A 27,559-nucleotide genomic window follows, 5' to 3' on the forward strand; every position below is an offset into this window, starting at 1 on the left:
CCCGGCGGGGCGGGGCTGCCACTGGGGGCGGGGCTGCCGGGGACGGGCCGGTCGCTGGAGGCGGGGCGGGGGCGGGGCGGGGCGGGGGCGGGGCGGGCGGGCCCCCGGGCGGCGGTAACGCGGGCCGCAGTGTCGCAGGGATCCCGCCGGGCTGTGGTCGCCTCCGCCACCATGGGGCAGATCGAGTGGGCCATGTGGGCCAACGAGCAGGCACTGGCCTCCGGCCTGAGTGAGTGCGCGCCGAGACCCGGGCTGCGGGCCGGGAAATGGGGACTGAAGGCGGGGCTGGGGACCTGCAGCTGCAGGGCGGGCTCGAGGTGGGGGGGGCTGCGGCCAGCCGGGCAGTCAGGGACCTTAGCCTGCGGAGGGTTCGGAGACCAGTCCCCCGGCTCCTGCCCACCCTCCAGCTGTCCCCTCGACGCTCCCCCACCCCCGCCCGGACCTCTCCACCGAGAGAGGAAGTTGCAGCTAGGGAAGAGGCGTTTCGTCCTTGGTGGTTTCCGGGGAGTCACTGCCCACCGGGATTGGGTAAACCCAGCAAGTGGACGCCCGTGGGGGGGTGGGGCTGCTGCCCGGGAGTGGGGGGGCTTTGCCCAGCGGTGGGGAGGGGCTCCCTCTCTTCCTGGGCCCTGGGTGGCAGGCACTCTCCATGTGGGGCCCAGCCCCCAGTTGCACAGAAGGGCATCTGGGATTTCATAAGGTGGCTGGAAACCCCCAGAGTGACCCGCGTTCAGCTCTGCTCCCAGAGAGACTGCTTCTGGGGAAGGGTGGCAGGGCCCCCAGTCACCCTGCCACCCGTGCTCAAGAGCTCTGACTAGGGAGCAGTGGGGTGTGTACCCCAGCTCGGTACTCACAAGCAGGAACCTCTCAGGACTGGGTGGGGTAAAGCTGAGTCAAGAGGGGGCCCAGAGGCTCTGCCTGGTCCCCCTCCAGGGACCTGCCACTCCCAGGAAGGGCCTGTGCCCAGTGGGGAATATGCAGACAAGGGGGGGCTCTTAGCCCAGCACCATTCCCCTGGGACCCCCTTGAGACCTCCTGCCACCTGGGGAGGGAAGGCAAAGTCTCCCCAGCCCCACACTGTTGGATCACATTTTAGATCACGGGGTCTAGCGGTGTGTTGTATGTCCAGGCAGGTCACCCTTGCTTTGGGCATCTCAAGTGGCCAAGAACTCAGTGGGTTGGTCACATGGTGCTCCTCACTGTCCCCAGGCTGTCCACTGCAGACCAGCCTCCCAGGAAGTAGAGGGTTCTGGGCCCCGGAACCCCATTCTTTGAAGGCCACTGCATGCAGGCCAGCTGGCCGGGCCTTGGCTACAGTTGCGGTGCCTTGGGACCCGCACCTCTCTCACGTCCGCTGTGCAGACAGTGAAGGCAGGGCCTGGGCTTCGCCTTCTCCATCATCAAATCAAATAAGACTGTTTGTCAGAAGGTCCCCCAGAGCCCTGCTCTGGTTCCTCCCTTGCTGACTTTTCTCCTGGGTATAAACTGCAGCCTCCAGGGATGTCTCAGGCCTGGCGAGACCCTAGCCACAGTCACACCCCACAGATTTTTCTATTGTGGGAAACCCCATCTGACCCGATCTTGGCACCTGCTGCTGAAAGCCTTCCTGGGGTTTTCCTGTACACACACCAAAAGCCAGATTCGGGCTGCTCCGGGCCCTGAGCCTCCAGCTCCCTGCCTTGCACGGACTCTGTGCCCGGATCTCCTGAGCAGACCGCAGGGCCTTTGCGGAGCTGAAGCCTCTGTGGCTGGCTGGCTTCTCCATTTGTTTCTCAGCTCAAGATGCCACCTGCTTGGAGGCGTCTTTCCAGAGCACCAGGTGGAGAGTAGCCCCAGACATTCAGTCACCTTCCCCCTCTTCTAGTTTTGATGTTTATTTCTGCTCCCCCTGACAAGACCATGAGCCCCACAATAGCCGAGGCCTCATCTTTCCATGTTGCTGCTGCGTCCTGCGTGTGGTAGGGTTCTGTCAGCGTTTGGTGGCAGTGGACCAGTCCTCCTGCCTTCCTGGTGAGTCAGTGGTGTCTGCCCCCCTCCTGCTGAGGGCAGGCGGCAACACTGCAGCTCGGGATGGGGAAGTCACGCACCCAAACACAAGTGAGCTGGCTGAATGCAGAACACCTCCCTTTCCTCTTCTAGTTCCCCCAGATGCTGACCAGCCAACAAAAAAAGTTAATATGTACCAGAGCTCAGCACCACCGGTAGGAAATCTGCTAGCCGAAAAGCAGAGTGAGGTTTCAAGGTGGTGTATCTGGGCTGAAGGAAGGGGCTCAGGCTCTTACCTGGTGGGATGTGGGGGCCTCTGCGTGGAAACAGGCAAAGCTGGGCTGCATGGCTGGACCGGGCTGGGGAAGGCCACCTGCACAAGAAACAGAGTAGGAAATGGTCCCCTCCAAGGACACTTGGGACCTGCAGCCAGAGCTGGATTGAAGAAGTCCGGGACAAGGCAAAACCGTGGAAACTCAGGCCCGTGCTGTGTGTGGGGAAGGGCCTAATGTCCCCTACCCTGTGCCAGAGATTCCCATGCACTGGGCCCAGGCCTGGAGAAACCCCAAAGCCCCCAGCAGAGGCAAACGTGAAAGTTGTCTACAAGGCCGTTTGCTCCCTGGGGCCGCAGGAAGCCTGACCCTGCCAGCTGTCTGCTCACCACCCCCCACCCCCCCCGCCCCGAGGAAGCACGCCGCCTGGGGTGGACCTGCTCACACCATGACAGAGCCAGAGCGGCCGAGCTGTCTGGAAGACCTGAGAACGTGAGCACACGTCGATGCCTACCAGTATGTTCCAAACTGCTCCAGTAGTGAAAGGAGCAGAGAATTATACAGCAAAACAGGACAGTGCAAAAAGTGAACTAATGCAGAACGTCAAGGAAGAAAAGTCATTAAAGGTTAATGGATGAATTGAACATGCTGTAAAGATGAGAGGATTCGTGGAATGGAAGATGGGGTTCAGGGAACCTCACAGCACGCAGCCCAGACACAGAGATGGGGGGGTTATTAAAGAGAAGCTGAGCCCTGTGCAGGGGAGGGGGGCACCCTGTGGGCAGGAGTGGAGGGGAGAAACCTGCCCCGTGGACAGTGGGGGGCAGGGGAGACCCTCCCCGTGGGTAGCAGCAGGTGCAGAGGTGAGAATCAGGGCTCTGTAGGGTGAATGCCGGGAGGCAATACAAAAGGATAATGGGTGAGCATTTTCCAGAAATGGAGAAATCTCAGATTGAAAGAAAGCAGAGTCCTTTACAGAATAAAGGAAAACAAATCCCTTTTAGGACACACGGTAATCAAATTAGAGACCATTAAAGAAAATCTTAAAATTTGCCAGAGGGGAAAAGTGGCTTGGCATCAGACTGCAGATTTCTCTAGAGCAGCTGCCAGAAGGCAAGGGAACGAAATCTTAGGTGCGGAGAGGAAGGGTGGGGTCAGGACCCAGGCCAACTCATTTGGCGGGCTGCTGCCAGGCCTGCCTGGGGGAAACCCCCGAAGGATGCCCGTCAGCCGGGGGCGCCGAGTCCAGCAGACAGGACTGGCCACGAGGAGGGGGCCTTCGGTAATAAGCACCGACAGTAAATAATTAATCAACCATGGCGCGCCCGGCTTGGGGCTGAGGTGAAGCTGAAGTCCACACGTGATCCAGGAAGAGAAAGTTGAGAACTTAAGAGTTTGAGCCTGTTAGCAGGAGGTGGGAAAAGCAACACCAACACCTGTTAAGGAGAAACAGAGTTCACATTGTCAGCTGCGCTCGGTAACCTGTGATGTTTCCTGTCAGGCTGGTGGAAGTATTAGAAACCCAGCTGTATCGGCTCATTCGTAATCACGCAAAACCAGAAGCGATGGAAATGTCCCAAAAACGGGAGAGCAGGTCAGTCCCTGGCGGCTGATCACTAACGCACAACACCGCGTGGACGGCATTGATGAGTGGCGGCTGGGCACGAGGGCGCGGGGGGCTCGCGGGTTGAGGGGAGTCTTGACGTGGGTGCGGAGCACGTGGGGGAGCACCTCCCAAAGTCACCGAGCTCACGTAATTGTAGCTGGAGAAATGGCTGGAAGCTCTGGGGATGCTCACACAGGGGTGTGCCTGGACTTAGGACCTCAGACTTCAAAATGGCTACAATGGAACATTTCATGTTACACATATTTTACCGCAATAGAAAAAGTTGTAACAAAATAATTTCTGGGGAGAAAAGACCCAGAGGGGGCAGCACCTGACAGGCTCGAACTAGCTGACAGGAAGGACCTGGGCGTATTGGTACCTGACGGCGGGGTCCGGGTGAGACAGTCGGACAAGCGGGAGCACCGTGCGGCCGGGAGAGATCGTCTGTCCCCAGAAACACGGACAAATAATGTCATCTCGAAACACGGCAAGCAAACACTGCAAATGGCCAGGCGTCCGCAGAGCCCCGCAGAGCGGGCAGCCGGGGTGAAGACCAGCCCCACCTGCCCGCTCCGGGCTCCGAGGCAGCTGCTGGGACGCGGTCCCGGCTCCGTCCGCGCGCGAGCTGCTCCTTCAGCCCCTTGCCCGGCTCACTACCCAGCTCACGTGCTGCTTCCTAGGGCTCCCCCCGCCTGTGTCCCCCGCACAGGCAAGCGCGTTGTCCCACTGCGGAGCATCTGTGGGCATCTGTGGCCGACTGCTGGCCTCGCCGCGCGGGGGCGGAGCACACGGAGAGGGCTGGGGTGGGGGCGCATCCCCCTGGGGGTGGGGGACTCCTGCTAACCTGCTTCTCCTCTGTCCACAGTCCTCATCATGGGGGGCATCGTGGCCACTGCCGGCCAGTTCACCAAGTGGTACTTTGGCGTGTACTCCATGTATCCTGCCAGGGTAGACCCCGGGACGGGGGGAGTGCTGCTCAGATCGGGGTGGGGACGCGGCTGCCTCTGGGGGCACATCAGTTTCCCTGGGCCCGTTAGACGCCCCGCAGCCGTGGGGAAGGCAGGATAGGGCTCAGTCGCAGTTTGGGAAGCCAAGGCTGGGAGCAGGGGAGTGACTGGCCTTGAGGCTGGCACTGAGGCCTCGGGAATTCTGGGGGTGCCCTCTGTGCCCCCCTTCTATCAGCTGTCCCCCCGGGCAGGCTTGGGATCTGTCCGGGAGTGGGCTGAACCCCTGTGGCCCAGCTGTGACAGGCCAGCAGGCAGGAGAGTGGCCAGACCTGTTGGATCCTGTTTCCCAGCTGTCTGACCTCCAGGACGCAGCTGCACCCCTGTTTTCTCGTCAGCAAAGGGGGCTCACCCTGGCCTCCAGGCTGAGCCCGGCTGTTCCTTAACGGCACGTTCAGTGGCGCAGGCGTGTTCGTCTGCCTGCTGGAGTACCCCCGGGGGAAGAGAAGAAAGGGATCCACCATGGAGAGATGGTGAGTCCCCCACCTCTGCCTGGGGGCCGAGGACACTCCTTCTGACGCTGCAGACGCCCTCCTGGGCAAACAGGCCAGAGCCTGCCTAGCCGCCGTGGCCCCTCGGTCTCTGGGAGGGAAGAAGCCGGGGTGCTCTGGGGGGGACGGGGGGGGCTGCTGAGTAGGATACAGTCTGTCTTCCCTCTCCCTCTGCCTAGTGGACAGAAGTATATGACCAAAGTGCTGAAGGTGTTTGGACCTCTCACCAGGAACTACTACATCCGGGCCTTCCTGCACCTTGGGTGAGCCCCCCTGCCCCCCGCGGCCCCCTGAGGACCAGGACAGCCCTGGCATAAACGCTCCCCACCGCCTGGATCAAGTCAGCCCCATCCCCGCCCAGATACGCTTCCAGACCTGCTCTGTCCCCTCGTGCTGCGTAATGGCTCACGGCAACGCTAGGACTTAATCAGGAGTAGTCGGGGGGCTGACGAGGCTCACCTGGGCGGCCCTGCTCCCTGCCTGTGCACGCGCCTGCTGGTTCCTGCCAGGGAGGCCGCAACGCCCACGGGCCTCGGCGGACGTGTGAGCTTCCTCCTGGCGTGGTGGGTGGGGGCCACGCGCCAGCACCCCAGGAGTTGTTAAGGTTCAAATAAAAGCAAAGAGGACAGCTCCAAGGGCCCAAGCGTGGAAGCCCAACCTTTTGCAGGACTGGGCGTGTCCTCCAGCCGGGGTCCTGGGGGCCACACACTACGTACGGTCTGTCTGGTCCTGGGGGTCCCGGGGCCGCAGACCCCTCCTGACCGCCCTGCCCCCCTCCCCAGGCTGTCGGTACCTGCTGGCTTCCTGCTTGCCACCATCCTGGGGACAGCCTGCCTGGCCATCGCGAGCAGCATCTATCTGCTGGTGAGTGGTACCCTCTGTGGCTAGCCCCGAGGGGCCCTGCCACCTCCGTCCCCAAAGCCAGCTCTGCAGCCTGTGTCCTTGCTCGTGCCGTGACGGAGTCGCTGACTCCGTGGCCACCGTTCGCTGCATGTGTAAAGTGTGCTCACTCCTTTATCTGCGCCTCGGCCCCGCTTTGCAGACCAAGAAGTGGAAAGTCAGAGAGGTGACGTGGCTGGCCCAGGGTCACACGGCCAGCCAAGGCCCAACCCGATTGGGATCCGTTTGGCATACTTTTCTTATCTAACCAATCCTTGCTAACTTGGAGTGCCGTTGGGAGCACTTCCTGGGGAGCACGTTAACAGTACAGATGCCACGTGAATGTTTTCCAAAGCTGCCCCATTGGGCCCGCCCGGAGTTGGGACACATGCAAAGGCCCCGCGGCAAGGATGCACGTCAGCCGGTCTTCACAGAAAGGCCGGCCGACTTGGGGAAGGATGGCATGGGCGGAAGTCTCGGGCACAGGTTTTGGGCCAGATGCTCATGCTTCTCTTGCGCTGGATGTTCATCCTTCCATTTGTGCGTGTTCTTAAAGGGGCGGCATGTTGTCTGTGCTCTGAATGCCCACGGGCCCAGCCGTTTCACTCCTTGGTGACCCGCCTGCCGGTCCCCCAACGGGAGCCCTTCCTGTCTGTTCGCTCTGTGGCTTCCTGCATGTGGTTGCGAGGTGCCGGGGGGCGGGGGGCGTCACCTGCATCCAGCCCCTGCACCCTCCGACCATCCACCCCCCACCTAAGGCTGGTCGGGCTGCTGGGTCCTACTTGCTTCCCTCCGCTGCGTGTCTGAGCTTTCTCTTAGAACTGCCCATCTTTCGAGGGGGCTTTTGTCTTTTCCTTATTAACTTGCAGGAATCTCATGAATGTTCTGTGAGTGAATTTCAGACCCTGAATACTTTCTCCGCCTCAGTGAGGGGTCTGTCAACTTTGTGTGTGAAATCCTTACCTGGGTGGAACAGAAGTTTCTCTGTTTGCCCTCTGGTTTGTGCCTTTTACAGATGCCCTTTTCTGCCCGTAAGCCGTGTCTTTCTGCACTCTCTCGGATCCACTGTATAGTTTTCCTCTTCAGGGTAGATATACTACTATTTAAGTTAGGAGGTGGGACCACAGATGTTCATTTTATTCTTCTGCTTCATAAGTGACATGATGTCACACTTTTTTATCAAGGATTGTGGGGTACAGATGAAAAGAACACGTTCCCAAGCCCTCCCAGCCCGCCGAGGGCTCTGCGTCCAGCGAGACCCCATTCTCTTCCCCAGCCTGCTGTGGCTGGTGCCCCCAGGGAGGCCCCCTGCCCTCGCTGGCTGCCCCCGTGGGCCACTCCCACCCTGTGGTCTCACGTCCTGTCCCGGCCTTAGTCCCTGTGGGGGGGTGGGGGGTGGGGGGAGGCCTGGTCTTGGAGCATTCACCTGAAGGGCCTCCAGGTTGCCCTCCCCCCACTGTGGGGTCCTGCCCGGAGAGTGAAGCAGCTGGGTCTGGGGTCCTGGCTGTCACTCCGGAATTGGTGGGTTCAGACGTGGGTCCTGCCCAGTTCCCAGGGGCTGGGGGGAGAGGGTGCGGGGGTGGAGTTGGCCTCTGGGAGGCCCTATCCATCCAGCCCCTCCATATCCTGCAGGCGGCTGTCCGCGGAGAGCAGTGGATCCCCATCGAGCCCAAGCCCAAGGAGCGGCCGCAGGTGGGGGGCACCATCAAGCAGCCTCCCAGCAACCCCCCGCCCCGGCCCCCAGCCGAGGCCCGAAAGAAGCCCAGCGAGGAGGAGGCAGCAGGTGCAGCGGGCGTTTCTGGTGGCCCACAGGAAAACCCGGTCCCAGTGATCGACGAGGTCGTGTGACCCACGTCTCCAGCTGCCCGCCATGTAGCCCCCAAAATAAACCAAAGAGAGCAGGCTCCTGACTCTCCGTGTGCACCCCACTCCCAATCCGGGTCCTCCTTCAGCATAAATCCTGGATGGGCCTCTTCTCGCCCTGTCTGCCTCCCCACCTGCCCATCCCGAAGGGCCACTGCCAAACCGCCAGGCTCCCACAGCCCAGGATGGACGCCACCCGCACCACGCCAGTCAGTGCCGCCACAGGGATGCCTCTGGCCCGTGGCTGCTGGGCCTCCTGGACCCTCGGTTTGGAAGTGCAGCCCCTCCCCCTCCCTGTCCCCGGTGGTGTCCGTGGCCCGTGGGGCTCTGCCCTCAGAGCCAGCCACATGGTGGAAACTCGGTCACGTGCTGACGAAAGTGTCCTTCAGACCCCAGACAAAGGTCACTCCTCCCCCCTTCCCAGGCGCTTGTTTGCACACAGTAGGCCTTCATCAGGGGTGGAAATGGCTGGTCAGGCAGGGAGGTGCTGAAAACTGTCCTTAGATGGGCCGGGGAAACTGAGTCTCCAAAGGGGGGTCATTGCCTCGCTGGAACTGCACGGGCTCTGATCCCGGGCGTTCTGCAGGGGGGGTCCAGAGGCTGGGGCGCCTGGCCGGCCAGGTCAGTGCTGGGGGCAGAAGCCCCCAGGGCATCCAGGCAGCGAGACCGGCCTTCGGATCGGCCTGGGTGTCTGTTGGGGCTGGAGGGGACACTCAGACACTTGGAGGGGGACGGTGGGCTGCACAGGCATGTCCCCCCGAGGCGACACCCCCAGCCGTGGGGAAGCGGGGTAGGTCCCCTTGGTGGAGGAGGGCCTGCCCGCATCCTGGCCAGACCGGGAGCCCAGCCCTTCCGCGGTGCCACGGCCAGAGGTGTCGGCAGGTGAAACCCGCCAGGGCACGCAGGGCACACACGTCTCGCACACTGGCTGCCCTCGGGGTTCATGCACAGACATTTCTGGAAGGACGCAGAATCTAGGGCCAGCGGCTGCCCCTGCAGGACCAGCGGGGTGTCAGGGCCAGGCAGGGGTGAGGGCAAGGAGGGTGCCTTCAGCCACTGCCCTCTGCCGGCCGACGCTGTGCTCTGGGGGCATGTCAATTAAACAACACATTTTACACTTAAAATAAATAGGTGTTTTAGAAATACAGGGGTACTTGTTTCTGGGGGGCTGCTGGGAAGAGGAAGCTTGAGGGCCGGGACCAGCCTGGGGCCCGTGAGCGTGTGAGGGCAGCCCGGGGAACCACAGACATGGAGGGGACGTCAGAACACCTTTCGTTTAAGAAGTTCTAGATGAATAAAACGATCCCTTCTATCCCAACTGTCTGCAGAAAGGGTAAACCGAGTCTCGAGATGGGCGTGACCCACACAGTGCCCCCACAGGCCCCAGGGACACCGCTCTTCCATTGCTTGGTCTCCACCGTCATTCCTCACCCCGAGGCCTGGAGCCTTGGTACCTGCCCGGGGGCCCCAGGGGGCAAATAAATAACCAATAAATACGCATAAATAGGAGGGGCCCTCTTCATAGAGACCCCGACGTCCAGTGCGTCTGGCGAAGACAGCCAAGGCCGCTGGTCACTGTGCCGACCTGGGCAGCACGCAGGTGCAGCCGACGGGCACGCGGATGAACTCGGCGTGGAAGGAGAAGGCCCCGGGCGTGGGCAGCCGCGAGGCGTCCCGCGAGCAGGGCCGGCGGCGGACCACGAGCAGACTCTGCAGCAGCGGCACGGAGTTGAGCGCGGCCGTCTCCCGGCCCGTCTTGGCGCTAATGCAGCCCCTGCACAGGCACTGGGCGACGGCCAGCTTCTGCGGGTAGCGGCTCTCGTCGGTGTCCACGCTGCGGGGACAGATGGCGTGAGGCCCCTGCCCGCAGCCCCCCGGCCGCCCCTCGTGCTCGGGGCGCTCCTGGCCCACGTGAGCCGAGGCTGCGGGGCGGGTGGCACGGGGCCCCCACTAGTGAGGCTCATCGTGCCCCCCACTGCCCCCCCACCCCTGACACCGGGCCCAGCCACCCCTGCAGGGGCTCAAGTGTGGACCTCAGAATCGTCCCGGGGAGCCCTGGGGATGGAGCCGCGCTGCAATCTTGCAGACTGCGGCCCGCCCTCCCCGCCTGGGGGTGATGGCCCATCTGGGGGGGGGAGACACTGAGGCCCAGAGAGGGGAGGCAACAGCCCCACCCCACAGAGCAGGGACCCCTGTCCCCAGGGAGTCCCGCAGCCCTCACCGGTATCTCCAGGGCGAGATGGAGCGCTGGTGGATGTCGGCTTCCAATACCTCCTCAGGCCGCAGCACCGGGCACTGGGTCCCAGCGGGGGGCTCGTCCTGCCGCCTTCTGCGGCCCCCCGCCTCCAGGCTGGCCACCAGGGCTACGGGCAGAGCCTGCTCCCACTTGGCAGCTCGAGCCAGCAGGTGGGGCGGGGCCTGGCCCAGGGGCAGCTCCTCAGCCGAGTAGCAGCGTGGGGTCCCGTGGAGGTGGGGCCCCCCCCAGAGCTGGGGGCCATGGAGGGCCAGGCTGGCGGGCAGCCAGAGCAGAAGCAAGAGGCCAGGTAGGAGCTGGTGGACAGGCATCGGGTGGTCAGGCCAGGGGGTGCCCAGGGAAGGGGGCACCTCCCTGCCCTCCCACCTTGCCCTATTTCCCGTGGAACGATGGAGTGCGGCCCTCCCTCTACAGTTGGAGAAACTGAGGCCCAGAGGGAAATTTGACCCTCAGCCCAAGCTCCCCAGAGCACCAGAGCTCCTGGGCCCTGGCTCTCTCCTGTCCCCAGATTTGGGGGGCTTCCTGAACCCCGTGCCAACCTCCTCTGCTTGGGAGCCGGCGGCACGGGGCAGGCGGGGGCGTGGGGAGAGGCAGCGGCTCACGAGGCTCACCATCGCAGCAGGGGCGCTGGGCTCGGAGAGGCAGGTGCACCTGGCTACGGGCCTGGAGGCTGCGGGCCTGGAGGCTGCGGACCTGGAGGCTGCGGACCTGGAGGCTGCCCGGCTCCAGGTGCCCTTTATACCTCCAGCCACACCTGGGGAAAATCCGGAGCAGCTTCCTCCTGGGGAAGTGCCCGGCTGCGCTGCTTCCTCCTCCCCTCCCGGTGGGTCCCCGGCCCCTCCTCCTGCCCCGGGGCGGGCCATGCCCACCCCCACTCCTCCGCTCCCCACCCCCCACACACACCCAGAGGGACCCTGCCCCAGGCTGCCGCCTTGCAAACGGAGCCACGGAGCCCACGGCTTCTTAGGACGGGGAAGTTCCGCTGCTTGGCGCGGTGAGTGGGGCGCTGGGGCAGCTCGCTCGTCCACAGGGCTGCGTGGAACTCCTCCAGGGCTGGTTCCCCAGCTTGTGGACACGCGCTTGGTCCCGTTTTTCTATCTGAGACGGTCCAGGAGGGGCCCCATGTCTGCCTGCCGCTGCGCAGGTGAGAGAGAGTCCGGAAGAGGCTCCGGGAGTCGGGGGCCGGCCAGTGTCTTCAGGTTCTGGGTTGGGTTTCTGTGGATTCACTCAACAAAACCTCACTCTAGAAGCCAGAGATGTGGGTGAGGATGCCTTGGAAACTTTAAAGTGCCTGCACCCCGAGAAGCTGTATTTGAGGAAGCCCCTCTCGGGGCTGCAGGGGGCTGCGGGGCGACGGTCCAGGCACTTTGGTTGTCCCGAAAGGGACAGTTGGAGGCCATCTGGTGGAGCTCTGGACGCCGCTCCCTGGGTCCCCTGGCCACCCCTGAGACGCAGGGCCCTGTGTGTCCCGGTTTCTCCTATCAGAGGCTAAAGCATCCCCCAGCTGATGAGGGTCTGAGGGCAGGGGAGTGGCCAGATACGCACCATTCCCTAAGTCTCCAGGGACACGAAGACCCCCTGGGGGAGCAGGGCTCTCCCAGGTGTGACTCTGGGCAGGGGTCCTTGCAGGTGTCTGTACATGCAAGTGGGCTGCCCTGTGCCCCTCTCCCTCCGGGGAGCAGGACAGGGTTAGAGGAGACCCTGTCGTCACTGGCCTGGAGGAAATGCTCCTTCCCAACAGATGGATGGATAGATGCGTTGAGTCCTCAGGGCTGCTCCTGCCTACAATGCCCTGGTCCCTGGTCGTCAGCCCTCTGCTTGCATACCTCCTGCAATGGGGAGATCACCACCCCCTGCATTAGTTTGCTAGAGCTGCTATCACTAAGTACTATACACTGAGGACGCCACAGTTCTGCAGGCCAGAGTCTGAAATCAAATTGTGGGCAGGGTCCATTCCTTCTGGGGTCTCCGAGGGAGGACCGTTCCCACCTCGTGCTGCTTCCGGGGGCTGCTGGTGATTCTGAGTCCCCTGGCTTGTGGCCACGCCGCTGCGACCCCTGCCTGTCTTCACGGGGCCTCTCCCCCGTGTCTGTCTCCCCTGCTCTGTGTCTCCTAAGGACACTCACCTCATTCAGAACGATCTCAAGATCTTTACCTTAATTATATCTGCCAAGACCCTTCATTTCTCCACAGGGACGGGGGCCAGACCTTTGGCGTATTTTGGGGGATACACAGTTGAGCCCAGGACCCCCTCTACAGGGCGGATGCTGGAGGACCAGGAAGCCCCTCCCAAGGCCGGGCTGACCGCCGCCTCCCTGTCTCGGGAGGGTGAGTTCCAGTCTCTCCTGTGTCCCCCCAGGAGGCAGCGTGAGCCCCTTGAGGGCAGGGGCGGCGGTGTGGTGGCGCCGAGCTGGTCCACAAATACGCTGGAACGAGGGCAAGAGGGACGAGCCTGGCTACCCAGGGAGTAAAACGGGGTGACAGGGCCCCAGCTGCGGGGTGCTGGCAGGTGAACCCCAGCCTGGAGGCCGAGGGAGCGAGATGCCCGCCGCGCAGTGGTCTCGCCTTCTTTTCTGGGGGGGTCTGGCCGCACACGTACATGGGTGTTATTTATGAAATGAAACGGCTATAAATGGTCACTTCGGCTGCGGCTGCCTGGCGGGTCTCCTCCCGCGGGGGCGCAGCTGGATGCACTGGGCAAGCACGGCGGCGCCCTGACCAGCCAGCCCCCCATGGGGGGGTAGTTTCCGCATTTTCTGTGCCTTTCCAGAACAGCCCATGGGTGGGCACTGCGCTCGGCAGAGGAACCCTGGGACCAGGCTGCGCGCCCATTCCGCTTCCCGGCACCACCGCCCCTCGCGGCTCCACAGCGGTCCCCAGGGGGGTTGGGGTGGGGGGAGAACTGGCTGAGCGGACCAGGGGCAGGGCCCAGGGGTCGGGGGTCGCGGCAGGCGGTGCCAAGGCCGGAAGGATGCAGGGCGGGGGCCCAGGCGGCACCTCATTCCTGCGGGCGGCTGAGGCAAGCACAGAAGTCCCGGGTTGGGCAAGACTGGAAAGGCGCCACCAGAGGAAGGCTGGAGGGAGTCCCGGAGGCGGTGTCCCGGAAGGCCCCGCCCTCAAACCATGCCCCTTGGACCACGTGCCTCTGTCAGCATCCTGCTGAGTGAGGCGGCCTGCAGCCCTGGGGGGGGGGGTGACAACTGTCCCTGGGGGGAGCTGGGCAGCTGGGCGCGTGGGGGAGGGGCGGGGGGAGGCCAGGAGCCCTGCCGGGTGCTGTGAGTGACCAAAGAGAAACCCAGAGAAACTTCACTTTCACCAAATGAGCTGCCGCATTAGCCTGATGTGTTCACTCATGACGTTGGAGACTGTATCTCCCATTTGAGCGACAAGAATTACAAAATAAAAAACCCTTTTGTTTTTTTTTATCCACTCAAGAGAGAGGGAGGCCGCGGTGGGGGCTGGGGGGCGTCAGCAGGAGCCAGGTGGTTGGGCAAGGAGTATGGGAAGGCCTGAAGGGATGGGGCGGGCTGGCCTGAGCTGCCAGAGTTAGTGTGAGTAGTTGTCAGGCCAGAGTTCCAGGAACAGGAAACAGCATGTGCAAAGGCCCTGGGGTGGGAGAATGGCAAGCAGGTGGGGTGGGGTGGCTCAGCATGTGTCACGTGGCAGGGCTGCTCAAGCTGTGAAGACTGGACCTGGACATGGGGGGCAGTCTAGCGGACAGACGTGGAACTGGAGGGACGGCCCTTAATTTTCCCCACTATTTGCATGTTAACCACAGCCAGGATCTCAGCCATCATGTTCCCTGGAGCGCCAACATGCCTGAGGATCCATTAAGTAATAGAGGGCTTCCTTTTTCCAGATGTATGGCACGGAGTGTTCTTTCCACGAATGTTCTTTCCACCAGACTGGGCAGGGGGAGAGTTGGTTCAGGCTGTGGACTCGTCAGGCCAGCCTGCACGCACACGGGGGGGCCTGCGTCCACACCAGCTTTGGGGCCGGGGGCCGGCCTAGCCCGACGACCGTGCTTCCCGGCCTCTCCGCTCGGGCACCCATTTCGGGGAAAGCAGGTCACCGGCGCGAGCGGGAGGTGCTCCGGGGTTCAGGAGGCCCCGCCAGGCCCAGGCCCACCACGAGGACACAAGGTGCCCTGCCCACGGGGGCCGGGGGGCAGAGGCCCCGCGCCGGCAGCACCAAGGGCATCTCTGATCAGGGCCTCTGCCCGCCGCGGCCACCGGCACAGCAGGCCCACGGAATCACCACCACCAGGGCAAGACGGCTGCTTATCAAAATACTTTATTTTAGGAGACCCCTCAAAAAAAGACCCTCCACATTACACAGACGCCCAACAACACCCTCAGCCTTTTTTTTTGGTCTTTTCTGTATTTTTTTTTTCCTTTTTAAATCAACTAAAACAATCTGATGCTTAAAATAAAAGACAGGAAATATTTCCCAATCGGACTTCAGTCAAGAATATATATCTATTTTTTGACCCTGGGGCCAGGCGGGGATGGGGAGGAGGCTGCTCAGGAGCATGGGGCGCTCCCGGGCCGGGAAGGAGCGCGTGCGGAGGACAGGACGCAGGGCAGGCTGGCTGGCAGCGGGGCGGGAAGGCGGGCAGGCGGGACTGGGCGCCCGGGACTGATCATTTACATAAAACTGGGGCCGCGTCCTCGCTCCTGCCGCCGGCCCGCCGGCCTGCCTGCCTGTCCGGCGGGACTTCTGCTCTGGGATGGGGCTGGTTCAGTCTGGTCTGGTCGGGAGAAGACTGGGATTCAGCATCATCTTCATCGTGTGTGGCTTCTTTTCCAGCTGAGAAACTTTTTTCTTTTTTAATTTTTAAAAAGATTCACAGCCAAAATGAGACGTTAACTTCAAAATCCAAGACGGCTGTGCTCACACTAGTTATAAAAACAGGAGAGTCTCTCACTGCGGCGGGGGCCGGGCCCGCGGGGCCCCTACACCTTCCCGGGGATCTTGGCCCGCTTGCGCGCGATGGCGTCCTCCACGGCTTTGAGCTGCTTCAGGAGCTCCTCGCGCCGCGACAGCGTGCTGGCCTTCCCGGATTTGCTGCCGCCGGACACGGTGCTCGCGGCGCCGGCGTCCGAGGCTTTGCCGGGCACGCTTGTGATCTTACTGGAGCTCTTGGACTGGGGAGACAACTGGCGCTTCCTGTGGGGGGAGGGGGAGGCCATCAGAGGGTCTGCCATGAGCCTCCCGCTGGGCAAGGACGCGGGGCCCTGGCGGCCACGGACAGAGGTCTGCCTCCCGGCGGCAGTGGGCCGGGCTGCGGTGGGCAGTGCCCGTCTCCCGCCCTCGGTTGTGCAGCGTGAAGGGGGCACAGCGTCCAGGGCTCGGCTGGTGCCCTGCTGACCTGTCCCTCCTGCTTCTGGTGCTTCTCTGCGGCCTCCCCCTGTGGTGGGGAGAAACCCCATGGTGCTGACCCAGGAGCAGCCTTGAGGGCCGGGGCGGGTGGGGGGCTACACGGATGGCCGAGTCCCGAACCCGTCTGGACCACGACCCTGAGCGGCGGGCTGGCAGGGAAGGGCCTCACAGCCGGCCTCCTGCGGGAAGGAAATCTCTGCCCTGCTTCCGGGGCCGACGGGGAAGGCAGAAGCTGGGAGCACCAGGCAACCTCGTGCCTCAGGGCCCTTGTCCTAGGACCTGCTGCGGGGCAGGAACGCTCTGGCTAGCCCACCTGAGGCCACGGCGCCCATGTGGTGTGCCCAGGGCACGGGTGGGGCGCTCACCTGTCCGGCGGGGCCACGGGCACCTTGGAATTCTGGCCTCTCTGCCGCTCTGGCTTCGGGGAGCCGAGTCTCCCGCCTGACTTCCGGTCCCGAGAACCTGGATGACACGGGACGAGGTAAGACCCCGGCCCCAGCCCAGAGTGGGCTGGTGTGCATGGACAGGCTTGGGGCGGCCTTGCCGGACGCCGGCGACCCCACGCCAGAGACGTGGCAGCTCAGTACCACCTGCATGTTCTCACAGGAAGAGGCAAAGGGCAGAGCGGGTCAAAGGAAGGGACAGGGCAGTGCCGGTCCTGTCGGAAAGTGAAGCCCCAGATGCCCACGGAGGCCAAGGTCAGGACAGGCCACCGAGCTCCCATTTATCCAACACAAAGACCCTCACCACTCACACCTTCGGACTGGGAACGAACAGGCAGGGAAGCGTAGGAAAGAGAAGTAAGATCAAGAGGCCAGGGGTGCTCGCCGCCCCGCCGTCCAGTGAGCGCGGGGGCCTGTGTGAGGGCGGCGGGCGGGGGCGGTCAGCGCCCGGGGAGCACACGGGCTCTGGCGCCGGCCGGTTCTCGGCCCCGGGCTCAGCGGCACCGGCGAGGGGCGCCCCCCTGCCCCTGCTTAGGGAGGACGGATGGCTGCGCACCGGCCTGCGCTCTGCCCGCCCCCAGTCTGCGCGCCCTGTGCCGTCACGGAGGACCGAGCCACCGTCTGTCAGCCAGACACCGGAGACATTTTCAAAGAACAATGACACTCCTAGTTTTTGTTCATGGAAATGTAGTTACTTTTCATAAAAAATGTTATTTGTGTTAAAATATAATACTTTGTTACTGTTATTTTAACATTAGCAAACGTTGACGTTTTTTCCCGAGTTTTAACTTCTAAAACCTTAACATCGATGGCTGGAACCACACAAGCGCTGGTTCCGTGGGGCCCACAATGAAGAGCACACGGGGTCCCGGCCCCTCTGCCCCGCTGGGCCCTGCGGGGGTGGGAAGCTCACCTCGGTCTGGGGATAAGTTAGCCCGCTTGGCCGGAGGAGGACTTTGCCTGTCTTTGTCCGAGGGTTCATAGCGCTTCCGGCTTCCTTTATCGGCCGCCTGGCACAACGGAGGGGGCACAGTGAGGACGGCTGGCCACCGGGCGGGACTAGCCCCCCGCGGGAAGCAGGGCACAGCGGTGGTAGGCTCACTGCCCCACCCGCCCCCACGCACCCCCCCCGTGGCTGCCCACGGGGCCCCGAGGGAGGCAGGGCCCAGGGTTTCGGGCCTTCATCCTCGGCAGCGAAGGTGCCCGCAGAGACACTGTGTTCCCTGGGGGCCACCAGCCCCGGAGAGGACCCCAAGGGACCCCGCATCTCGCCCTCCCAGTCCTAGGGAGCCTCGGGGACGTCAGCTCACACAGGGCCAGTTACCCGGAGAAGGGCCGGGGAGAGCACCCACCACCCCCGGGACGCTCTCCTCTCCCAGGACACGCTATTGGGCTTCGCCACCCGACACCCACGCCTCCCCCCATCAGGGCAGCAGGACAAGCGGGCTGATGTCCAGCCACCGTTCACTGGCCCCAGGAACCAGGATGCCCCCCGGGGAGCTGGGCTCTCGCAATTGCCACCAGGAGTGCCCACGGGCTCACCTTGTTCAAGAGCGTCAGCTTGATCTCCTTATGGGCGACAAACGTGCCCTGCTGGGGCTGCCCAGGGGGCCCCTGCTGGGGGGCCGTGGGCTGCTGGGGTTTACCGCCGGCAGAAGGCTTTGAGGACTTGGGCAGCTGTGCGGACGAGTCCCTTTTCCGCTTGTCTTCTTTAACCCCATCTTCTTTTTTAGACTTTCCTGCCAACAACAAACGCTAAGTCACAGTCACCATCCTGGCACGGCGGTCTCCTGGGGGCCGCCTGGAGGGGGGACGTGCTAGCAGCCAGGCCACGTGTCCGTGAGACGGAGCTGGGAGGTTCCTGCGCTTTCCTGTGTAACCAAGTGAAGCAGTGCACACACCCTCTTTCCACGAGGGGCCTGCCCACCTCTGCAGCCACAACGCCCAGGACACGAGGAGCCCCCTGTACCTTTCTCCTTCTTGGTCTGGGCTGGGGTGGGGGACCGCGAACTTGCTGAGGACACGGGGCTGGCCAGGTCTGCGTACATGTCGTCCGAGTCCACGCTGTGCACTGAGCTACTACTCGACGTGGCGCTGGACACCGAGGAGACGCTGCTCACGCTCAGGGACCTGGACACACACAAGCACGTCTGCACCCACGTGGCCCCGACGGCGAGATGGCCGGGGGCCAGAGGCACAGGGGGGCCAGCCGTGGGTGTCCACGCGCACCTTCCCCAGCCTCCAGTTTCGAGGAATGTGTACCACCTAACCGGAAACTTCAGAGGGTAAGGTGGGCGGTTTAAAGGGGCCCCACAGTGAAGGGACACCCCAGTCACGGAGTCGAGGGCCCTCGCACGAATGAGCAGCCAGCCTGTCTGCTGGGCAGGGACATACGACGAGTGACTAGCTGTGAGCGAGGCTGGTGATGACAGAGCTGAGGGCCCAGGCTGTGAGGCCCGAGAAAGGGCAGGGCTCTGCCCCGCGGCCACGCCAGAGCCCAGAGCAGAGGCGCCCCGGCCCCGCACGCGGCTCTGGGAAGCACGGGGACGGCGGCCGGCTCGCGGGGGCTGCTCCCACAGCCCGCGCCGTGAGGACGACGTGCCACCGAGTCCGAGTCCGGTCACTCTCCGAGAACTCCGCAAGGACCCGGGCAGAAAGGAAGGGCCCGGCTCCGTTTAAAGGCTGGGTCCTTAAACCTCTTTGAGGAAGACCTGGGCTGCCTAGAAACGCACGAGGGCGTCCGCTCCGGGATCTAAGGCCTGATCCGACAGCGTCTCCTCTTCCAGCAGCGTGACGGCGGCACTCGTCCCTACCGGACCGGCCGCCGCTGGGCGCCCCGAGCACGGCGGGCGGGGGGCGGGGGGCCGGGGGGGCGCCGACAATGACCTGGATCTGGAGCTGGAGCCGCTGTAGCTGCTGCCGCTGCCGCTGCCGCTGATGGTCCGCCTGCAACACAGACAAGGCCCGTGTCACCGGGCGGCTCGCGGGGCGCGCGGTCTCCCCTCGGGGCAAGAGGCCGTGTCCTCGGCATCCCACGGCAGCACCGCCCCCTTCTAGGGGAGACCTCGGTGTCGACGGGCGCCTGCCGCCCGCACAACCACACCTTCCGTCCTTAGGTGCTCGCGCCTCCCATCGTGGTCGGGGGAAACCGAGGCTTGAGGACGTGATGTGACAGGACGGGGACCGAACAGGCCCCCAGCCTCAGCTGCTTCCCCCAGAAGCCCCCCCCCCCAGCTTGAAGCCCGTTCGCTCACCTCCTGGGGGGGGTCCTAGCTTGCCGCTCCCTCCTCCGGGCTTCCCGAGGGTCTCCTGGCTTGGCGGGCTCGGGGGCTGGAGCAGTGGTTTTGGGGGCCTGTGGTGGGGCTGGAGGTGGGACTGGCTTCTTCACGGACTTCTCTCTGTGACAGGAGACGGGGGGAGGGTCACACCGGCCGCACAGGCGGAGGACGGGTCCATCTGAAGAGCCCCCAAGAACCACAGAGCTGGCGCTGTGCTTCCTCAGGAACGTGCCCCCCCCCCCCCCCCCGCTCACGGGCCAACCTCTGAGGGCACCAGCACCACTCACATGTGGGACCCACGCTGCAGCACAGAGAACGGCCCCAAATTTTCTGTGCTGTCAGTGTCGGGAGAATACCCTGCCGAACATTCTGGTAGCACCGAACACTCATGGTTCAGGTGGAATCAGCAGGAAACAAAGTCTTGGGCAAAAGCAAGCTGCTCAGCACAGCGTCAGGGGCGAGTTAAGATCCGTGCAGACGAAAACGCCCGCACGACCTGCCTGCCACGTGGCTGGGGTGTCTGGATTGGGGTGGCCTCACACGTTCGCTAAGCCCGTCAAATGGCACAACTTAGCTGGCTGGGGTGCCAGGCATAAATTACGCCTCCACACTGCTCACTTTCTAGGAGGGGGAGACTCCGGGTGCCTGCAAACTCCCGAGGGCTGCTGGAAGGCTTGGATCAGGATGCAAATATGCAGCATGGAGCGTTTCAGCGCCGGCCACCCGGCGAGTGCCAGGCTATCGGCCGCTGAGTGAGCCACACGCGTGAGGACAAGTGACAAAGGAGGGTGGCGCTGGCGCCACACGGGCACGCAGGCCCATCCGCCCACACGTGCCCCGGCCTCGCCCTGCAAGCCACAGGGCCAACTCCACCCACCGGCTGCCTTCCCGTGCGCCGCACTGCTCAGGAAGGGAGCCCACTTCCATTCTGGGGGAGCGTGGGCATGGCTGCAACCTGAGACACCGCACGCAGGGGTGTGACATCTGTCTGGTAAGTTCCAGATGTTTCTAACTTGTCACGTTAGTCACAACTGTTGACGAGGATCAATGGGAGCCACTCTAGGAACAGCAAATGTGAACGAGGCCAGTCTGGTGGGGCCCCCATTCTCTGCATGCCCTGGACACAGCCCAGGAAGCACGATGGGAACCACCTCCCTCCTGCCCCCTGGAAGAGAACAGCGGGGCCTGCTCCTGGCAGGGGAAGTGGTCTAACCCCAAGGAGCACGGCCAGCACCATGGTCCATGCAGGGGTGCAGGCACGCTGACGTGCATGTGGCCTCGAAGTCCACATGTCAAGAAGCGAGAGGCTAAGTCTGTGCCCTGTGGTCCCCGAGCCTGATCCCCCAATACCTTTGCCCACCTGCCAAGGGTTCTCACTGGGACTTCTTCACAGATGCAACAGGAGAGAGAGAGAGAGAGAGCAGGAGAACCTGCCCCATGGGGCACTTACCCTGCTTTCCCAGGAGGCAGAGCCGGCTCCCCCTTGGTTCTAACAGAAGGTCTGTGTGGGGAAGGCGTTGGAGACGGGGAGGGGGACGAGGAAAAGGACCGGGACCTAAGGAGAAAACACAGGCATGAGGAGGGCGCGCCACGGTGCCCCGGTCTGCACTTGAGCAAGCTAGGGACGTTGCCCGGACACAGAAAACGTCGCTGCACGTCTCTACTTAGCTGCCTCAGATTTAGAATGGGCTTCAGATAGTTCTTGGTCCTTTCTGAAAACACACTAGAGGGGAAAGGAGTAGCCAGGCTGATGGGTCCTGCAGAAGGCCTGGGGGCCGTGTGGTCAGGCTGGGAAGGGCACATGCTCTGCGTTGCTTAGAAGTCCAGCAAGGACACGGTGACACAGGACAGAGGGCCAAGCGAGAGAGCTGGGCACTGAGGCCTAGGGGGCTGGAAGGTGCGGGGTGGGCAGGGTGGCCGCGAGCAGCATGAGGTAGGGACTGGCCAAGCCCGGGGAGTGTCCCCGCTGAAGCAAACAGTGACGGGCTCCAGTTTCAGGTGTCAGCAGCATGGACAGAGAGCCCCAGAACGGGGGGGTGCGGGGAGCTGGCCAGGTAGTTCTGGAGGCCGGCCTAGCCAAGGTGACGACTCCACTGTCCCAGGATCCAGCACCACATGGCGCAGGAGGCAAGCCTCCGAAAGGCTCCCGGGCGGTCGTTTTCTCCCGACTTAGAAGCTGTCATGGACAACTCCCCACACCAGGTAAACAAGGCGGGGCGCCTGCAGTCACACACACTGAGGTTTTAGAGACAGAGGGGCACGGAGGAAATGCCCGGCTCTTCCATCCTGACGCTCGCTTCGCCTGGCTGGGGCTGCCCACCAGGGGAGATGGGCAGGGACACCCCCGCTAACTGCCAAGGGGCTAGAGCCAGACGGCGCAGCCCTGTGCCCCCGCCTGGTGTGCGCGAGGTCCTGGTCACCGACTGCGACGATGAGGTCTCTGGTCCAGTCCCCATCATGGCCTTCCCGGGGAGCTACAGCACCCTCTCTGTGTGTATGGAGACAATGGAGCTGGGGGGTACGGCCTGGAGGCCCCCACACGGGCAGTCCTCCACCTCCACCTTCCTCTGGCCTTGGACCTCTCCTGACTAAACCCTGAATGGGATGAAGGGGATGTGCCCACGTGGGTGGCCCCTGCAGGCAGGGCGTGTGGGTGCGGGTGCGGTGCACGCCACCTGAGCTGGCTGCGGAGTCAGAAGCAGCGGACGCAGAACCTGAACAGTCCTGTTAGTTGTATTAATCAACGACTCGGTTCCTACACAAATGACAACGAAGAATTCTCTAAAACCCCAGAGTTTGTCTATTTTCAGTGGGAAAAATACACGTATTGTTTGATCTTTCTAGAAACGTCCAACAGAACTTTCTGTGAAGATGCAAATGTCCTCTATCTGAGCACTCCAAACAGGGCCCACGCACACTTTAAAATTCTAACTGAAGGACACTGTGCATCACCACATGTGGCTAGTGGCCCAGCGGACAGTGCAGGACGTGGCAACAGTGGCCTTCTGATTTCAGCACACCCACGACACAGGTCGCGTCGCCGCTGCTTCTGAGCCACCTCCGGACACGTGCTCTGTGCACTGAGCCCTCGGCACCTGCAATTTGTTGCCTGGCGACGCAGCTGCCTCGACACACAGCGGGGGCTGTTCTGAGAGCAGCTGCGTGCCTGGAAGGACGCCGTCCAGGCCGACCGGACACGGTGCAGGTGCCCGGGCTGACCCGGGCCGCACCCGGCCGCGCCCACACTCACCTGGACCGGCTGCCTGAGAACGAGCTGTGTCTGGAGGACCGGCTGGAGTAGGAGCTGTAGGAGGAGGAGCGGGAGCGGGAGCGGGAGGACCCGGAGCCGGAGTACGAGGACGACCGAGACGATGACCTAGATAGTCCAAGCACAAGGTGGGAGAGGGGCCGGTCCTCCTCCGGCAGCCTGGCCGCTGCTGCCGACCTGCTACCCTCAGGCACAGACCCAGATGACATGGCCACACGTCCCCCCGTCCCCGTCTGTGCACACCCGCCCACCTCCCACTCCCACCTGCCCTTGGGACACCCCTGCGGGCACGCTGCAGTCCAGCGCCCTCCTGGCGGGACTCGGGTTCAGAAAGCAAGACGTGGGTACGGGTCTGCGCCCCACTGCCGGCGGACAGCTCCCAGGCCCTGGCCGGACAGCACACCTGCATTTCTCTCTCTGCCCGTCTGTGTAGGTCATGGAAGCCCTGGGTTGACGCTAACCTCCCCAGTCCTTGTCTAGCACGGCGGCCTCCCGCCAGCCTCCCTCCCACCACCCACCTCATCCCTGTTTGTTCAGACCTAGCGTACACACGAAGCCCAAATGCACAGGAGGAAGAGAGGGGCTGACTCCCTGACGGGGCTTATGCCGTCCTTCTGGCCTTCTGCCTCGTGGGGTCTCTCCCAGAGGGACTGGGCGAGCTCTCTCCCCTTGCTGGCCCCCTCGCCGGGTCTGTGCTCCATTTTGGGTTGCCAGCATCCTGGCTGAGGTCAACTGTTTATTTTGGGGGTGTGAGGCCTTACTGAGGTTCTAAACATCAGTTCTGCCTGCCGCTGACGCTCTAGCACCCCAGTTACTCAATAATTCTCTGCTGGACAAACAGATGCCTCTTTAGTCCCCCTGACTGTCCTCAGGCCAGGACGGCGCAGCCCTCCGGTGGCGTTTATGAACCAGTCTTTGTGACCGGCCAGCCTCCTTACCTGGAGGAATTGGAGGCAGAGGCCGATGAGGCTGATGTTTTCCGACGCCTTCGTGCCCGGCTAGGGGAGACAGACACCCCGAGTTTCTTCTTGGGAGACTTGGACCGGCGCCAAGGGTCCTTCCACTCGTCTGCTCGCTTCACCTGCGGCCCTGCAGCAGCAGCCTCCTTCTTTGGTGGCTCAGCTTGACGGCTAAAATCACAGAGGCGTTAGCCACTCTGGGACCGTCCTCTCCGACAGCAGTGCCGTCCGATGAAGGCAAACGAGAGGCAGGATGGCGGCATGAGCGCCTGCTTCAGGGGAAGCCTGACAAGGACCGGGTCGCCTACCGGGGCAGCAAGTCCTCCCTCGGCAGCAGGGCTCACTCCACAGACGGTCTCCACGCATTCATGTCCTTCCTGGAGGAACAGGTCTTTCTCCTTCACGGTAACTAACCACACCAGTACTTACTTTTTTGGGTGTAATGACTTACAGAATCCCCCACCATACTGCAAACTCTGGGAAGGACAAGGGTGGCCTTGTCCGACATGTCCTCTCTAGAGCCGGAACGCAGTGGGCACAAAACAAATACTTAGTTCAAGGGCAATAAAGTACTTGTTGCCCTCAACTTATGGTCAACTAATCTTCGACAAAGCAGGAAAGAACATCCGATGGAAAAAAGACAGTCTCTTCAACAAATGGTGTTGGGAAAATTGGGCAGCCACATGCAGAAGAAAGAAACTGGACCATTTTCTTACACCAACACACAAAAATAGACTCAAAATGGATGAAAGACCTAAATGTGAGACAGGAATCCATCAAAATCCTAGAGAACACAGGCAGCAACCTCTTCGACCTCAGCCGCAGCAACTTCTTGCAAGACACATCACCAAAGGCAAGGGAAACAAAGGCAAAAATGAACTATTGGGACTTCATCAAGATAAAAAGCTTTTGCACAGCAAAGGAAACAGTCCACAAAACCAAAAGATAACCAACAGAATGGAGCAGATATTTACAAATAACGTTACAGATAAAGGGCTAGTATCCAAAATCTGTAAAGAACTTCTCAAACTCAATACCCAAAGAACAAATAATTTAGTCAAAAAATGGGCAGAAGACATGAGCAGTCATTTCTCCAAAGAAAACATCCAAATGGCCAACAGACACATGAAAAAATGTTCAACATCATTAGCCCTCACAAAAATTCAAATCAAAACCACATTGAGGGCACCTGGGTGGCTCAGTCGTTAAGCGTCTGCCTTCGGCTCGGGTCATGGTCCCAGGGTCCTGGGATCGAGCCCCGCATCGGGCTCCCTGCTCGGCAGGAAGCCTGCTTCTCCCTCTCCCACTCCCCCTGCTTGTGTTCCCTCTCTCACTGTGTCTCTCTCTGTCAAATAAACAAAATCTTAAAAAGCAAAAAAAAAAAAACCACAGTGAGATATCACTTCACACCTGTCAGAATGGCTAAAATCAACAAGTCAGGAAACAACAGGTGTTGGCGAGGATGCGGAGAAAGGGGAACCCTCCTACACTGTTGGTGGGAATGCAAGCTGGTGCAGCCACTCTGGAAAACAGTATGGAGGTTCCTCAAAAAGTTAAAACTAGAGCTACCCTACGACCCAACAATTGTACTACTGGTTATTTACCCCAAAGGACAGAAAAATACAGATTCAAGGGGACACATGCACCCCAATGTTTATAGCAGCATTATCAACAATAGCCAAAGTATGGAAAGAGCCCAGATGTCCATCAACAGATGAATGGATAAAGATGTGGTGTATATATATACAATGGAATTGTACTCAGCCATCAGAAAAGATGAAATCTTGCCATTTGCAACGACGTGGACGGAACCAGAGGGTGTTATGCCAAGTGAACTAAGTCAGAGAAAGACAATTATCATATGATTTCACTCACATGTGGAATTTAAGGAAAAAAACATATGAACGTAAGGTAAGGGGGAGAAAAAGAGAATGAAGCATACCATAAGAGACTCCTAACTCTAGGAAACAAACTGAGGGTTGCTGGAGGGGAGGGGGGTGGGGGGATGGGGTGGCTGAGTGATGGACATTGGGGAGGGCACGTGAGGTAAGTAGCACTGGGTGTTGTATGGAAGTGACAGATCGTTAAATTCTACTCCTGAAACCAATATCGCATTGTGTGTTAACTAACTAGAATTTAAATAAAAATTTGAAAAAAAAAAGTACTTTTGTTTTCACGTGCATTAGAAATTTCGTGAATCATGAAACCCGAGCCTTCAACAGTTCCTTTGTTCTCTGACTTAGGTTTGAAGAGACTGGTTTGATTTATGCAGAGTACTGTGGTCAAAGCCCCAGAGAGAGGAGACGGTGGCCCAGAGAAGTCAGAGGCGCTCCGTGGGACAGCCACTAACGCAAGCGTCAGGACTGAGGGCTAGCGTGCCAGTGGGAGGGACTCTGCCAGGACTGACGAGCCCTGTCCCTCAAGTCCCTGCGGGGCTGCACCAGTGTAACTGCAGGTGGAGAGAACGATCACCTAGGAGTGAATCGCGGCTACAGCTGAGGCGTGAAAGCCGCGCTCTACGGTGATGAGCAGACCACTGCCAGGAGAACCCAGGAGCCCTCCTTAACAGGGTAGGAGGCAGCCAGGCAGCTGAGTGCTCAATGGGGGAGCCCGTTCACCCTGTCCGGGAGCTCAGGGTGGAGACACAGTGGCAGCAGGGTGCCCTGTGCCCGCAGATACACCTTACAAACCCAAATATCCTCACTTAAAAAGGAGCCAAAGTGTAGGATCCCAGACAACTAGCAGTAATTTAACACAGACGTAGCTGCTGGTCCCATGATACATACATTTTTAATCAGTTACAAAGTTCATTGAAAAGTTTTGGAAAACACAGAAAGGTAAAACAAGGAAGTAAATAGAAATCCCATTATCTTGTTCTCCCGAGATAGCCAACATTTAGCACCGCTGCATTTCCTTTCCACCTGGATTCTATTTGCCGCGATGAACACTCAAGCGTGCACTCAACACCCACTGCAGTCACAGCTGCGACCTGCCTGGTGGCCGCATCTCCCCTGTGGCATCCGCCCCTGCAGGTGTGCTCTTCCTGGACCGTGTGAAAATCCACCCCCAGTGCTACCCGATCTCAACATTTCTACACTATTAGCTGTTTCTAACTTTAAAAGAAACCACAACACTAAAATTACTATATATACATCTTTTTAATTTTTTTTAAAGATTTTTATTTATTTGACAAGAGAGATAGAGAGAGAGCACAAGTAGGCAGAGAGGCAGGCAGAGGGAGAGGGAGAAGCAGACTCTCCACCGAGCAGGGAGCCCAACGCGGGGCTCGATCCCAGAACCCTGGGATCATTACCTGAGCAGAAGGCAGCCGCTTAACCGACTACGAGGTTTTCTAGACCTAAAATCCTAAGAGATGGAATCAGTGGGTCAAAGGAAATGAACACTTTATAGAGGTTCTCGTAAGCTGTCAAGCACTCTCCCCAAAATGAAAGCAATCTGCGCTCCACTGGCAGCCAGAGGGTACCCATTTCGCCTATCGACAATCCTGGGGTCCTGTGTCACCAGGGAAGCCACCAGATCAAGCCCCAACCGCGGCAACGGCACACACGGAACGGGCTCCTGGCGCCTCCGGGGGCAGCTGTGGCTGGAGGGCCGCCCCGGGCTGTGGCGCAACCCCCTTGTGGCCACTTTTCTAGGAAGCTCTTTATGTACGGAGGAACCCTTCCCTGCCCTGCGTCTGCCCCCGGCTAGCTGCTTTTGACTGCGTTTGGCGGCGGCGTCCGCCGCGCAGTCCTTCACTCTGAGCCGTATATGCTTGCGTTTTTCTTCTGGGTCATCTGGAGTTTCCTTCCTTTCTTTTTGTAAAGCCGCACTCGTCGGTGTGCCTGGGATCTGTGGCTGCAGCGCATGCGCA

The 27,559-nt window shown here is 61.3% G+C and overlaps 3 protein-coding genes across 6 annotated transcripts in view; 1 reads left to right on the forward strand and 2 right to left on the reverse strand.

Moving 5' to 3' along the window:
- The first annotated feature begins 81 nt into the window (after positions 1 to 81).
- Positions 82 to 8,166, forward strand: CYBA (cytochrome b-245 alpha chain). Of its 2 annotated transcripts, none has more exons than XM_036119862.2 (6): positions 82 to 229; positions 4,730 to 4,799; positions 5,267 to 5,341; positions 5,539 to 5,622; positions 6,142 to 6,223; positions 7,871 to 8,166. In XM_036119862.2, exons 1-6 carry the CDS (start codon positions 172 to 174, stop codon positions 8,084 to 8,086), a joined length of 585 nt encoding a protein of 194 aa, XP_035975755.1. In that variant the 5' UTR covers positions 82 to 171; the 3' UTR covers positions 8,087 to 8,166. The 2 variants fall into 2 exon arrangements, with proteins under 2 accessions (XP_035975755.1, XP_077919128.1); XM_078063002.1 differs by lacking the exon at positions 7,871 to 8,166 and adding an exon at positions 7,254 to 7,412.
- A 1,507-nt stretch (positions 8,167 to 9,673) lies between these two features.
- Positions 9,674 to 10,666, reverse strand: IL17C (interleukin 17C). Its single transcript, XM_036119863.2, has 2 exons — positions 10,323 to 10,666; positions 9,674 to 9,935 (listed from the first exon to the last, which is right to left on the reverse strand). Exons 1-2 carry the CDS (start codon positions 10,664 to 10,666, stop codon positions 9,674 to 9,676), a joined length of 606 nt encoding a protein of 201 aa, XP_035975756.2.
- A 3,966-nt stretch (positions 10,667 to 14,632) lies between these two features.
- Positions 14,633 to 27,559, reverse strand: part of ZC3H18 (zinc finger CCCH-type containing 18) — a 61,242-nt gene continuing 48,315 nt past the window's right edge. For all 3 annotated transcript variants that reach the window (XM_036119866.2, XM_036119867.2, XM_036119865.2), the window contains 10 exons: positions 23,665 to 23,856; positions 22,709 to 22,834; positions 20,909 to 21,013; positions 19,435 to 19,578; positions 19,067 to 19,126; positions 18,150 to 18,310; positions 17,723 to 17,919; positions 17,094 to 17,190; positions 16,103 to 16,199; positions 14,633 to 15,524 (listed from right to left, as the gene is read on the reverse strand). In XM_036119866.2, coding sequence (XP_035975759.1) covers positions 15,311 to 15,524; positions 16,103 to 16,199; positions 17,094 to 17,190; positions 17,723 to 17,919; positions 18,150 to 18,310; positions 19,067 to 19,126; positions 19,435 to 19,578; positions 20,909 to 21,013; positions 22,709 to 22,834; positions 23,665 to 23,856 — 1,393 coding nt within the window. In that variant the 3' untranslated portion in view covers positions 14,633 to 15,310. The remainder of the gene's footprint in view (positions 15,525 to 16,102; positions 16,200 to 17,093; positions 17,191 to 17,722; positions 17,920 to 18,149; positions 18,311 to 19,066; positions 19,127 to 19,434; positions 19,579 to 20,908; positions 21,014 to 22,708; positions 22,835 to 23,664; positions 23,857 to 27,559) is intronic.

This window comes from Halichoerus grypus, chromosome 15, assembly GCF_964656455.1.
Source record: "Halichoerus grypus chromosome 15, mHalGry1.hap1.1, whole genome shotgun sequence".
Classification (NCBI taxonomy): Eukaryota; Metazoa; Chordata; class Mammalia; order Carnivora; family Phocidae; genus Halichoerus; species Halichoerus grypus.

Bases quoted from the DNA above. Each gene is read 5' to 3' on its own strand.
- CYBA (XM_036119862.2), top strand. From the start codon at position 172: ATGGGGCAGATCGAGTGGGCCATGTGGGCCAACGAGCAGGCACTGGCC. The intron at 230-4,729 runs GTGAGTGCGCGC...CTCTGTCCACAG, and splicing joins GGCACTGGCCTCCGGCCTGA to TCCTCATCATGGGGGGCATC. The intron at 5,623-6,141 runs GTGAGCCCCCCT...CCCCCTCCCCAG, and splicing joins CGGGCCTTCCTGCACCTTGG to GCTGTCGGTACCTGCTGGCT.
- IL17C (XM_036119863.2), bottom strand. From the start codon at position 10,666: ATGCCTGTCCACCAGCTCCTACCTGGCCTCTTGCTTCTGCTCTGGCTG. The intron at 9,936-10,322 runs GTGAGGGCTGCG...CTGTCCCCGCAG, and splicing joins ATCTCGCCCTGGAGATACCG to CGTGGACACCGACGAGAGCC.